This window comes from Poecilia formosa, unplaced genomic scaffold (genome assembly GCF_000485575.1).
Source record: "Poecilia formosa unplaced genomic scaffold, Poecilia_formosa-5.1.2 Scaffold46, whole genome shotgun sequence".
Classification (NCBI taxonomy): domain Eukaryota; kingdom Metazoa; phylum Chordata; class Actinopteri; order Cyprinodontiformes; family Poeciliidae; genus Poecilia; species Poecilia formosa.
Genome location: NW_006799985.1, coordinates 603,734 through 617,701, shown reverse-complemented (window position 1 = coordinate 617,701; position 13,968 = coordinate 603,734). Strand labels below are relative to the sequence as shown.

The 13,968-nt window shown below is 41.0% G+C and overlaps 1 protein-coding gene across 4 annotated transcripts in view; it reads left to right on the top strand.

Moving 5' to 3' along the window:
• LOC103138054 (transcription initiation factor TFIID subunit 4) overlaps positions 1 to 13,968 on the top strand; it is a 114,793-nt gene that overhangs the window by 19,868 nt on the left and 80,957 nt on the right. For 3 of the 4 annotated variants that reach the window (XM_016671555.1, XM_016671554.1, XM_016671553.1), the window contains 2 exons: positions 10,665 to 10,740; positions 11,651 to 11,765. In XM_016671555.1, coding sequence (XP_016527041.1) covers positions 10,665 to 10,740; positions 11,651 to 11,765 — 191 coding nt within the window. Of the gene's footprint in view, positions 1 to 1,899; positions 2,050 to 2,945; positions 3,099 to 3,472; positions 3,596 to 3,946; positions 4,037 to 4,427; positions 4,638 to 10,664; positions 10,741 to 11,650; positions 11,766 to 13,968 lie in introns of all 4 variants that reach the window. The other variant, XM_016671556.1, reaches the window with a different exon arrangement.

Sequence of the window (13,968 nt, the reverse complement as noted above, 5' to 3'; positions counted from 1 at the left end):
GAGACTCGCAGATTGTCGTCGCCTCTCCCAGTCACTCTGTTGACAAATTAGTGGGCCGCGGCGTTGCCATCTCGACAGGAAAAGCAGTAGCTGTGAAATGAAAGGGAATGGTGTTTATTCCCAGAGCTCAACCCCTCTGTCGGCCTGTCACTCTTCCTATGAGCCCGAGGGGAGAAACGGAAGGCATCCTGAGCTTCCTTCCTTCCATACCTGTTAAATCATTCATCATCCAACTGCCTGATTATTTTAAAAAGCTAACAAGGCTTTGGTTCTCCAGTGTGCTCATGTGGGAGTGAAAGTGAGCACGAGCGGGGCATAGCTGGGGGTGGGATGCACCCCGTGGCTCCTACCTTCCCCCCCCATTCATCCGTCATACACTGACTTCCCCCAACTCTTTAGCTCTACAAAACTTTTAGTGGAGGGGAAACTCCCTCCTCCTTTTCTTATCCTACTTCTGCACCGAAAAACTGCCCACGTTTTCACTGTGTGCGTGAAACTACAGTTCACACGAGTGTAAAACCTAACAATGTATCGCATCGCTATATCAATATTTGCTTAGATGAAATTGTATTTGTGTTTGAAGGGTCATTCATACTATGAATGCCATGACTATATTTAGCCAATTGGATGCTCTCTGACTTCCCTTGATTCACATAGCGTGTACATTTTTAAGTTGCCAAAATTCAAAGTAAACCGCACCGCATTTCAATATTCATCAAAAGTATTGCAATTACACGTTTTCCTAATATTGTGCAGCTTTGTTTGAGCCTAAATTTGGAAGCATGTGTGTTTGTGGTGGTATTTCTATGACTTCTTGGTCTTGTTTGGGAGCCAGAGGTCAGAGCAGAAGGCCTCCTGGGTTGTTTTGGCCAGGAGTTGGGCTATATAGTAGCGTGGTGTCACACTTCCCCCACTTATTGCTTTCCCTGGCTTACAAGGAAGACAGATCCAGCTGAAAAAGCAAAAAAAACAAACAAGTCTTTGTATCCAAACTCAAGGAGTGCCACCCTTAACAGTTTTAAAACAAACTACAGTTAGCAGAATGTCTATTAGGTTGGCAACAAGAGCAAATAGTCCAACTAATTATTTGGCCAATATTAACTTGTTATAATTATGTTAATCTGTATTTATATTTTTTACAAGATTGTCAATATCACATGCACAATAAATGTTCTGGATAACACTTTCAGAGCAGTAGTAATCACAATATGTTTGCGTTGGCAACAGGAGGAATAAATGTGGCTTTTCTGTTTTTAAATGAAAGCTGTTAGATCATGTTCTTTATTTCTATTAAAATGTTTGTGTGTAAATACTGTGAGGCAGTCATCTTATTCTAAATAATAAGCTGAAGTAAAAATACAGCTTCAAATGGCTAAAAAATGTGTTTTCAAACAATTGATCATTTACGTATGGTGAAATGGTCATAATTTCTCTTTCATGTCGGGGATTTTCTTCAAACGACTATAAAGAAATTTATATTCCCTGACTTAAAACGGAGAGATCAGAAGATTTGAACCGTCTTCCTGTGATGCAAGCTGTCAAACTGCTAGAATAGTGAATTGCTTTTCAGACAGGGGTCCCATCATCTAATAGAGACATTTTTTTTTTTTATTTGAGCTTTGATGGAGGAAAGAGATTACTTCACCCTGCTTTTAAGATTATTCCAGCTTTCCAGCACAACATGCTTTGTTCCACAATTTCCTTCCATTTACACACATAACATGATGGGAACAACCAGTGCCTGCATGACATCCTGATTCTCTGCAACTTGGCTTTGTGTCAGTCTTTACCGCCGCCATCATGCTCACACCATCTTCTCTCCTCCTTGTGACCTTTCTCTACGTGTCTGCGAGGCACGCTCCGGCTTTTTCCTTATCCTGTTGCTCTTTTTCTTTCCAGCAGTCTCCTGCAACTTCTCAGACCACAAGGCCGTGCCCTTTGACCCCGGCCAAGATGGCACCGTCTCCCTCTCCCGCACCTTCCAGCCCTGCCCTCCAGACCTCTTCCTCCTCTACTTCCTCCTCCTCCTCTTGTCCTGCACTCCGCCCTGTGAGCTAACACTCCTCGAATGATGAATTCATGTGTTATTCCTGCAGCCGTCCTGATAGCTCATGTTGAGGAACAATGTTAGGATGTGGCTTTGTTTTTGAGAGGATGTTTTGCATGAATTATTTCTTGGAGTTTTGTTTTTTTCTCTCTCTAAGGAAAATCAGAATTTATTCATTATGCTTTCTAAAATATCTTACCAATAAGTTCTTTCCTGGGTTATTTAACTGCTATCAGATAATATAGAAGTGTTAGCTTTTGGTTGCTGAGAGACCCTTCTAAACTGTTTTAGGCTCTGGTTAGTCTGCTTTCTTTGAGCTCTAGTTCATTTACCTTGAAAGTCCGGTTTGTTCGGGGAGATGTGAAGGGCAAGCCTAAAAATTTAGGCCTGTCGCGATAGCTAGCATGTGTTCGTTTACCCAAGACTAAAGAGAAATCTTACAACCACAAAAATCTGAGCTATTCCATTTTTGATTGTGAAGAAGGACGGTGCGCTCATGTCTTCTTCAGAGGTTTTCGTGTCGTTTCCTTCGGAGCTTCTTGATGCAGCGCTGAGTGCGCTTCAATATCTGCTTTTTCTTGACAATCATTCATGCACTTATTATTAAATAAAATATAAAAAAACATCACCACAGCAGAAGCTGTAATGTCGTGCCGGTAAGGTGGTGCCAGCCATGAGTGAGCATCAAGCATAGGTTTAACAGATAACTCTGTTTCCAAGCTTCTTGCTTGTCACTGCCTCCCCTCTCCTCCTCCTTTTCTGTTAAAAGATGTCCGCTGAAGTCAGGAGACCAGATGTGACAGGAGCGCCGTGGCGCCTGCCTCCTGTTCTCTGTGGCCTTGCTGCGAGCAAAGCGTCACGTCCTGTTTGTCTCTCTGTCTCTTCCTTGCTCTTCCAGAAGGGCCCCGTGGTGCCGACCGTGGCAGTGACGGCTCCGCAGCAGGCCCCCATGGCCATCACCCCCCAGGCCCAGGCCCAGCCTACCTCCCAGCCAGCGGCACAGACGCAGACGAGCGTCGCAGCGGCCCCCGGAGCTCCGGTCGTGTCCCAGGTCTGTTCTCCGCCGTTTCCCAGGAGGCCGGCGCTGGTTCCTGGCACGGACACGGAGTCTCACACATGCCCACAAACATTTGCACCCATGCATTCACACTAGTGCATACCCAAGGACATGCAGCCAACATGAACTCTTGTTTGTTCGCAAGGCTGAAACGATTAAGCGGATTAATAGCGATAAAGTGGTTATTGAAACGGTCGTCAACTAATTTAGTGGTTGATTAATCTTTAACTGGAGCATTCAGACCCCAAAAAAGGCCAATTGCTGAAAGAGTAATATTCTCATCTTTATTTTCTAATTTAATTAATTTTACAATCTTATTTTATTTTTTTAAACATGGTAAAAAAAAAAATATTCCCCATGTTTCACAGGAGATGCAAGAAAATGTGAAGAAGTGTAAGAATTTCCTGGCTACACTTATCAAGCTGGCGTCTCACAACTCTCCGTCTCCTGAGACTTCCAAGAACGTCAAAGCTCTGGTTCAGGATCTGCTGGTGGGTGTGAGAAACCAAACAAACTGTATTGTCTTCATTATTACATAAAGTGTATAGCAGCTCTTTTTAACATGGCAGACATTAATGAAATTGTATTTCTTGAACATCTGACTAACTTCAGGTGGTAAATAGCCTAATTGAACTAGTCAACTTTGACCTTTTGTGTGTTTTGTATTGAATATTTTCAACCTGTAGATGGCAGCATGAAACTTTTTCCAAAATCTACTTTCTGAACTCATGAATTTTCAACCTTTGTTTTAGAATATACTTTAAGGGTTTAGGATGGGGATTTATGCCTAAATCACCGTGTTAATCTGCCTGGTTCTTGTTTCTCTTCTTTCTGTCCGACAGGATGCCAAGATAGAACCAGAAGAGTTCACCAGCAGGCTGCAGACTGAGCTCAAGTCGTCTCCGCAGCCTTACCTGGTGCCTTTTCTCAAGGTGGGCTTTTTGTTTGGGGGTATCTTTTTAATCTATCAATTAAAATCGAAAGGCTAAGTAGCTTTATTCTGGTATTGATAGCTGCAGCAGACATTTCTTTGAACTTTTTTTTTTTTACATTTTCTCACATTACAACCACAAAGTTTATTTTATTTGGACTTTCTGTAACAGACCAGGAAATGTGCACTTATAGTTTTTAATTATTATCACAAGTAAATATCAAATGTACATGGCACGTTTGATACGCATGCGCCACGTTCAGTCGTGATTTCCTAAGTAACGATAAAACAACCAGTGTACCCAGCTGCTGAACTTGTTGTTGCAGCTGTATGTGCTGCTTTGTGTTGCTGTGTGACTGCAATCTTCATGACCTCCCTGTGTGCGTCAACAGAAGAGCCTCCCGGCCCTGAGGCTGTCTTTGTTGAACAGTCAGCAGTCCCTGACCCAGCCCCTGCAGCAGGGAGTCAAACCAGCAGCCGGCAGCACCCCTCCTGCCATGGTAGCTGGGCCAGCTGTCCGCATACGGCACCCTAACAGCGTCAGCACCACTGCGGGTGCCAGCGTGCTGCCCGCTGGGACCGTCGGACATGCAGCTGCCATGGTACGTACAGAGCAGAGCCGTGCTCCGGTGCAGACACAAACACGACAGCCATGTTCACGAGCACGGGTCCAATTTAAATTGAACTGAAGCCCTCAATGACTCATGAGAAGAAAACGCTTATACTGTTGTTTTCTTGACATCCTGAATTCATTAAACGGGTATGAGAAAATCCTTTGGATCACTATTATATCATTAGTTGATGGGTTTTTATATCGAGCTACATTGTTTTGCTGGAGAATGTAGAATCCTGTGATTTAATGCATCACATCCAAGAGTGAGTTTGGTGATGACGCAATTCCCGCCGAAACTTCAGTGATTGGGAAAGAATAGATTTGGATGCACTCAGATCTCTGAAAGTACCCCACTTTTGATAAACTGACCTCAACAAGCTGCAGAAAAGCCAAATGCTTTCTGTTCTGGTATCATTCTAGCTGGATATTTGACCACTCTTCTTATCAGAAGTGGTAAAGTTCATTTAAATTTGTGGGTTTCCTGGCACAAATCCTGGGTTTTAAGCACAGTCTCTACATTTTTATTCATGCTGAGGTTAGGGTCATTCCACAATGCTAATATAATTCAAAAATCTGTTTTCTTGTGTTCTTTTTGCATCATTGTCTGGTTGGAACACCCAGTTCTGTCCAAGTTTCAATATTCTAACCCAAACTTCTGCCCTCCGAGGAAAGAAAGTTGACGAGGATCTTGAGGAAGTCAAAATGCCTTCTGGAGAAAATGAGACCTAAGTATGATCTGAGACAAAAGTTGAGTCGTTTGATCACATGAGAAGAAATATGTTTGGAGGTGTGATGATGAAGCTTTCAGCGCAAAAAGCACGTCACCAGCTTCCATTATGATGATGGTAGCTTCATGCTAAGGGTCATAATGGTACTGCTGCATTGCACAAAGTGGATAAAATATAAACCAAAGACTAAACCTTTAAATTCTTGAGCTTCTTTCCAAAGTTGGATGATTAAAACTTGGATGATCCAACAGGACTATGATTACAAACGCATATCAGAACTTAATAGAGTTTAAATAAAGTTTCATTACACTTTACTGAGATTAAACCTGAAATAATAGACAGCTGGCAAACCGAAACCTTACTAATGGGTTTCGTTCTTTTTTGCTGCTCTCAACGCTTGAAATCTTTGCAAAAATTCAAATCATGCAGGTGTCATATGGGTGTCACTCTGCTTACTGGTCTCCTTCTGCAACGACACGATATCCTTTCAGAGTCAAACTTTTTAATGTATCTAATTACACAGAAAGACAGCTTCTTATCAGTCGAATATTTAGTGTTTGCAAATGACATTTATACTCTGTGCACAATTATTGGACAAGAGAGCAATTTGACCATATTTTCATTTTTATGCATACTATCCACGCTGAATAAACTTGGATGTTTATTGGGTTTAAGCTTATCAGGTGATGTGTATTTGTGTAATGAAGAACGGTGTGGCCTAAGGACATCAACACCCTTTTATCAAGGTGTACATAATTATTAGGCAGCCTCAGGGCTAATGGGACCAAAACAGATTTAACAGACTCAGAAAAAATCAAAAATTAAGTCTTTCAGAGGGATGTAGTACTCTTGAAATTTCCAAGATATTTGTGTGTGATCACAGAACCACCAAACCTTTTGCTGTAGATCGTCAAAAGTGTTGTAAGAAAAGTGTTAGGGGGAAAAAAAGTTGCAAGTTAAGACAAAGAATTGGAGAGGAACTCATACTCCTCTGTGTGGTAATAATACTTTAACTTTTATCACAAGTTCACCAATCAGAATTTTGTGGCTTATTTTTGACCCGCTGACGTCAACGTTGGCTTTTCTGCTGTGAAGTTCATTGTATTAGGAATGTTTATGATGTGAAAGAGAACAGTCCCCCGTAAAATGCGGTTTTACTATTTTAAAACAAAGACAAGAGTTTTATGGAGGGGACATTGTAACCATCTTAAATTGAAAAGGCAGAGCTATCATTGCAGAAACAGCTGTCCCTTTGTGCACAATGTGGAAAGTTTAGATCTGTACACAAACTTCGAGATTTTCAGAGCGCTGCCAACATTACCATATTCATCATGTCCTGTGATAGAGATTGAAAGCACAAAGTAATAAAAAAGCTACTTCACTGTCCTCCATTCCCCTCTTCCTATATAAGAAGTCACAAAGTCTTCCTCTCTCACTCCTTTGCAGCCTGAATAAACCATAGACATGTTAGTTCCCTGTTGAAGAACTTCTTATCTACCTCTTCTTTTCTTTTTAATTTAAGCACCTGATTGATAGTGAAAATGATTAACTTGGACTCTCTTCCTCTCAGTAATGTGTGTCCACACTGTGTGCTCTATCTCTAGGTGTTGAGATAATACGACTAGATGAACCGCAGAGCCCACATCTAGAAACCTCAAAAAATGTACTTAAGTAAAAGTAAAAAAGTACTGGCTTTTAAGTATTAAAAGTAAAAGTACTTGCTGAATCGCTAATACAATATCATTAAGTGAAGCGATCGTATTTAATTTTAATACATCAGTAATGTGCCATTTTAATGAACAATGCCACAGATAAAGCATGTTTTTATTATGTTTACTCTCTGTAGCATAGTTTAAACTTAGATATGTGATTCTATGCATCATATTTTCAGGGATGGAAACATCTCGTCTCCTGTCCTAACATAGCATGAACTTCACTTTTTTTGCCACTATTGGCATTTATTTTGAAAGAAATCCAACAGAAAGGGGATGGAAAGAAGGAGGGTGGGGGAGGACATTCAACCGAGGAGCCAGTAGCAGAGTTGTAGTCAAGACCACACCCGTGCTACGTAACACAAAAAAATTAAGTTTTACCTTCAAAATTGCTTCTCAAATTGATCTGAAAGATCCACATTCCCATAAAACACCTAGATATTAAATACTTAGAGCTGAAATAAATTTAATCAGTAAAGATCCGTCCAGACGAATCGGATCGTTCCTGAATGTCATATCAATGCAGACTTTGGTCACAGCGTTGTCCCATATTTGCGACACCTCAGTCAACACCTCCACACAATAATTCAGCGCATGAGTGACAACTTTTTTTCATTGCAGATGCAACATGTGTGTCTCAGTACAGCTAGCTTTGCTAGCATCACGTCCACAGATCTTACCTTTCTTTAAGCTTTCCTTCCAAGTGACGCTAAAAGTTGGACGAAGTCCTCACCGTCTGTGAAAGCGAAGCGCTGCTTATTTTACATGTCGCCATATCTCTCTAGTCAAGGAAAAAATTCCAACAAAATATATAAAACCTAACAAAAAACACAGAAAATTTTGTTTTTGTTGTGGCAAAATGAATAAAAGTCTGGGCGTTTTGAATACTTTATAAAGGGTCTTCAAGTAAATGTATAAAATGTTTTTAGATATTAATTTTTATTCTATTTGACAAATATCCTTTTTATTTGATAATTTAATAAGAAGGGGATTGATTGTGTGCTTTGGGATCATGTGAGTAGTCATCCCAGCATCGGAGAATTGGTTTAGTCTGGGTTCTGCTCTCAGAGCAAAATGAAAACAGCAATTTTCACTTATCATCTGCCTTAAGCATGACCTGTGGGTTAGACACCCGATATGCTTTCGTGTGGCATTCCATTTGTGGTACCAAATCATAATTTTGTGAACAAAAATAGAATTTTATAAACTTTTGAGCTGTGCATAACAGTACTTGGAAATTGGGATGATATATGTGCTTATGTTCGAGAGTTTTTCAACAAACATGCTTGTGTTATAAGTCTATAGGGAAAAATGTGAAAACAATAAATAAAGTCTGTGCTCTTAAATTATACAGTTAAAACATAATCTTTACCAAATATTCCTTTCATGCAGAGCTTGATATTTTGATTTGAATTTTGATGATGAATATTTTAAATTATTGCCCAGTTATAGTTGACACTATATCTTTTAGAATAACTGTGTGTAAAAGCACTGTCCAACTTTGTAGCGGTGATCACCTCTGAAATCCAAACTGAAACTTAAATTTATTGGACTTTAATTTAAAATTATTGCACTAACAAAAACAATTGTGTTTTATACATTAGTCATTATATTCACAAATCCAAGCTCAACATTTGGATAAAGACAATTTAAATGCAAACTTGGTATTGTAGATTGCTGTTAACCCCTCTCTGTGATTTTCAAACTTTACCTTTACCAGCTTTTATTATTTTTTTTATTCTGTCTTAACTGTGTCGCCAACTAGCCAGAGGTGCTAGCTATCTCTGCCTATTATGAATGTATTTTTACCCTTCCCTCCCACTCCTGCAGACCCCTGCAGTGGATCTCTGGGAAAAATAGCCTCTGTCTTTTTTTGCAGTAGCTTGAACAGTAATATAGCATGTGTCAGGGAATGGAAAACAAGGCTAAAAAATATGCAGCAAGAAGCAAAATGGTAGGAATGGATGGCTGAGCCAGAGGGTCGGCCTGTAGCTGCTACCAAGGAAGGAAGTGACTCTAATAGCCCAGCATCAAGCACCCTTCATCGTCCCCCCCCCCCACTCACTCTATCTGCTCCATCTTCTTTTTCTCCCTCTTTGTCTAAACTACTATTTCACTGAGGTCTTGACTTCATTTTACCTTTTTATCTGGAAATACCAGCAAATATAGGTCACTCACAGAGCACCTTGCGAAATTATTGATACTCATGAACATTTTCACATTTTGCCACATTACAGCCATAAATGTGTTTAATAGGATTATTATGTGACAGACAAACCCAAAGCCATCCAAAATCCTGAAGTCTAATGTAACAATGAATAGCTCTCATTCTCAAACAAATGAAAATATTACATTTGTGGCATCTTCTCCCTTTACTGTGACACTCCAGTTCACTAGTCACATTTGTGTCATTTAATAGTTGTGTAAACAGCTGCTCTGTAAAGTCCTCAGAGCTTTGTTAGAGGACATTTGTGAACAGACAGGATCATGAAGGAACACAGGTAAGAGATAAAGTTGTGAAGAAGTTTTATGGCAGGTTTAGGAGATAAAAGGTGTACACCATGTAAACCATTTGCATGTGAAAGCATGATGAGAAGAAAGTCATGAGAAGTCTTGTTTGTAGTCATGTAGGGGAAACAGACAAACGTGGAAGGAGGAGATCTGACCAGATGAAACCAATATTGAACATTTTGGCCAAGATGCAAAACCTATTTGTGGAGGAAAACAAATACTGCACAGTACTGGGGCTGAAAATAAATGCATGCCACACTTTTTAGATCTTTATTTGTAAAAAAAAGAAAGAAAAAAAAGAAAAGAAAAACAGAAAAAAAAGTCCATTACCAGGAGTGTGGATGATTTTTTAAATTCATTTCAATTTGAATTAGACTAACTGGTAATGTGAACCTCCACATGCGGCTAAATGATCCAACTTCTTCAAATGAAGCAAAATTGATGTCAAACATATGTGCTGGTTTGTGCAACAACATTTTTTATTTTGACTCAAAGGTATGAATAAATGTTTCCAGAGGTCATCTAAGGTCAACTAGCCCTGCCACACGAACAAAGTCAAACAAATTTGGTGTCAATTAACTGTGCTACAAAGTTTTGGCTGCACAAACATGGCACAATTAATTTATATAGGTTTTTAAAATCTTTATAACAAACAAAAAATGTGTGCTTCAAATGCAGCACATTTGATTGAGACCATATTTTGATTGATTTTGTACATGTGGGGGGAGTGGTTGACCTTTGAACATTTATTAATAAACATCTTTAAAATTATAGAAGCACAAACAACAAAAAAGTGCTGCACAAATGTTTGACACCAATTTTGTTTGAATTCGAAGAGAGTTCCTGCAGATAAATCTAAGTAGATAAAACACAAGCAGCTGTCGGACAGTTTCTCATTCCTATTCTCTTGCACAGGGTAAAAGCTGATTTTCCCTTGAAACAGATAATCATTTATAGAATGGAGGAGTGGTTAAACAGTTGTGCCGTTTGTAAATTTTCCTTCTTTTCCTCTTTCTGATTTTTATCTCTGTCTTTCAAAATGCTTTAATAAATTTTTCTCCTTAGGGCGTGAAGACAGGAGGGACTGTCAGTGGTCCGGTCCGGATGCCCATGGTGATCACGCAGTCCATCAGACCGCAAGGTAAGACGCTTTCAGGGCATCTCCAACCTTATTGGACATCACTGAAGCATTCATGTGTCTCAGAAAAATAATAACAAAAGAAACTTTGTGATGGGAGGCGACACATTTTTTTAGTTAGAGATACAGCAAAATAGATTGAACTTAAGGCTGCCATTAGTGAAACTGTAAATGTTCCCTCGGTAGGCCGGAAGATGTGTAAACAGACAGGAGCCGCAGAGAGAACAGGTGCTTTTTCCTGCTCGGTTATAGAGCCTCCTCAAACATTTGTGCTGCTGCTTACTCACACTGATTCACAAACACTCTTCCCACAGAAGCCCGCAAATATCGCCCCCAACGCCAACCGAGTGGAACGCTCCCCTAAGAGAGCCGCGTGCTCTCAAGTGGTGCGTGTGTGCGAGCGAGTGTGTGTACCTGTTTTCGCATGAGCGTGTGTCTGTGTACGATCGGAGGTGCATACAAATTTGATCTACCCCTCTTCCGAAGATCGCCTGCAGTGAAAGATCTGTAGGTTGTTTTATGCCCGTAAATTGGAATGCGGGGATAGATCTAAAAATACTTCTCTGCGCCTCTTGGCTAGGAACATGCCTGTTAAAATCAAGTTTAAATTCACTCTGGCAGTCCTTGTGCCTCTCCGGAAAAACGTGTCTCGGAGCAGGATGCGTTTTAGGAGTGTAAGGAGAGCCGCTGAAGCGCAGTGATATTGACAGAGCGACGCCAACCTGGGTTGGTTCATCTAAGCCCCCCCACCTTCCCTTCACCCCCCTGTGAGGAAGACAGAGACAGCTAAAGGTAGTCCTTAGACAGGAGGATATCTGATGCAAATAGAAGGGGACACTTCAGTGATAATATTACTTTTCTTTTTTATTTAGCTTTTTCTCCTTTGTTTTTGTTTGTCCCCTCTCCTGAACAGGAACGATAGGGAAGGGAGCCATCATACAAGCAGGCAAAAGTCCCATGGGCCTGCCTGTTCAGATCTCTGGGAATCAGAAAAACAAGCTCAACGACCCCGGAGGAGGCTCTTTCAGGTACAGACTCTGTGTGAAACACATGTCATTCCCAGATGCCACCACATGGGGGCAGCATTTTATCAAGCAGCTTTCTCCATGACTACAGGCGACTCTCTCAGCTAAGGCTATGAGTGTTTATTGGAGCTGCCTGCCTGGCCACCTGGCTGCCCGCCTGCCTGCCTGCCTGCCTGCCTGGCCGGCTGGATGATCGGTGGTCCTTTCTCTCTTCGTGCTCATCACATAGCAACACACTGCCAACCAATAGATCACCCTCACACTCGCCCTCTTTGTGTCAGTGTCACAAGTCATTGGCAGGACTGCAAATGAGCTAAATCTTAATTTAGAAAAAAGATAATTGTGTCCAGATGGTTGGAAATTCTGGATGCTGTTCTGAAAATACCTTTTGGTTAAGTCAGACATGCGGTATTACGCCTGCAGCTTTGCTCTCTTTCTCTCTCGCTCTCTGGTCTTGTCTCTGCTTCTGGTGGGCCTTTGTCTCCAAACATAAAAGGTTCCTCGCCCACATGCTGGCCTTTGTGGTCTATGATGTGCGTATTTCTTCTGTTTGTGCAGCATTTCTGTGCTGGTTTGTACGTACATGTTTGCATTGCTTACATCTTGTTTGTACTCCTGCTGGCGTGCACTTTTAAGACTTCAAGAATATTTGCAGTTCAAGCTTGGACTCACGCACGCGAGTAGGGGCAGGCGGCTTAGGATGACCTCAGCATGACTGGGCCAGCGCAAGAAGAGTCTGGGTCACATGGGCCAGCGGGTTCATGGTAATGGCCTCCGTCTCCTGAGGGGAAAGGCATTGCCCTCGGCTCTGATTGATAAACCAATAAATCTTTAGCTGCCTTGGTAATTAAGCTGTCAGGCTCGCTTGTTACTGACGACCTTTTCCCCCCTGCGGTGATCACAGTGGCCCACCACACACGAACGAGCTGGTTTCATCATGAACCCAATAACGCACACGGCACCACAGTCCCAGAGGAAACGCGTCCTGACATCACACACCATATTTTCCTTTAATAAAGGTCAGCTGATAAACACATTTTACACAGTATTTGGCTCCTTGCAAAGAGGGCTGGACGATATGGCTGAATGATATAAGCGTTTTATTTCTATCAGTCGATATCAATAATTATTGATTAGTTTTTTTGTTTTAAATATGTGAAATACTGCCAAACTGGTGGCAAGACGTTTCCTGTTTTATCCACAGTTTTCCACATTGCTGCTTATTTTTAAGCAGTTATGAGACACAGTGGCTAAACCTTAAACTGCTGCTGTGCAAGTTACTGGACAGGTTGTTGCTAGGTAACCAACGAGCGAGTGAGTTGCTATGTAACCAAAGAGTGAGTGAGTTAGTTGATGCCTTTCACCTTGCTTAGCTGGCTGTGAGAGGTTGAGAGGCTAGTCTCTTCTGTGCCTACATCCCCCAGAATGCTGTATGGTTTTGGATCAGTTAAATTATTGAACATTTTATCAGACGTTTTGTCTATTGATATTGATCACATGTCTGTTGCGATATATAATGTCATTAATTTATTTTTTAGCCCTACTTGCAGATTTCTTTTGTTTTTGAATTTTTGCCACTCAGATTTCAATATTGGACAAAAATACCTGTTTTAAAATGAGGATTTTTCTAATGGAGGGAAAAACAAAATCTATCCAAAGCAACTTGGTCAGATGCGAGAAGAATAATTGCCCTCTAAACCCAATAATAGTTCTGCCACCCTTGGTGCCAGCAACTACCATCATGTGATTGTGAGAAGAGTTTTTTGCTTTGCTATGGAGGAATTTTGTCTTTCTCCTGTTCTAATACATCCACACCGGAGGGTTTTCCGCATGCTCTGTCTAAAGCCATGCCAGAGCACGTCAATCGGTATTGTCTCCGGGGTTTGACTTGGCCAATCCTAAACCTTTTTGTTTTTTCTAGCCATGCAGTGGTGGGCTTGTTGGTGCTCTGCTGCAAAACCCAAAGGTACTTAAGCTGTAAATCACCAGACACTGATTGAACATTCTGCTTTAAGATTTTCCCCAAGTGCACTCCATTACCATCACCATGTTTAACTGTTGACATGACATTTTTTCCTGAATACACACACCTTCCAAAATGTCACACTTTTGTCTTGTCAATGCATGGAATATTTTCCCAAAGTCTTGGGGATCACTTTGGGCCTTTTTGTACGTTTAGGTCAACAGTGATTTTTGCATTGGAACT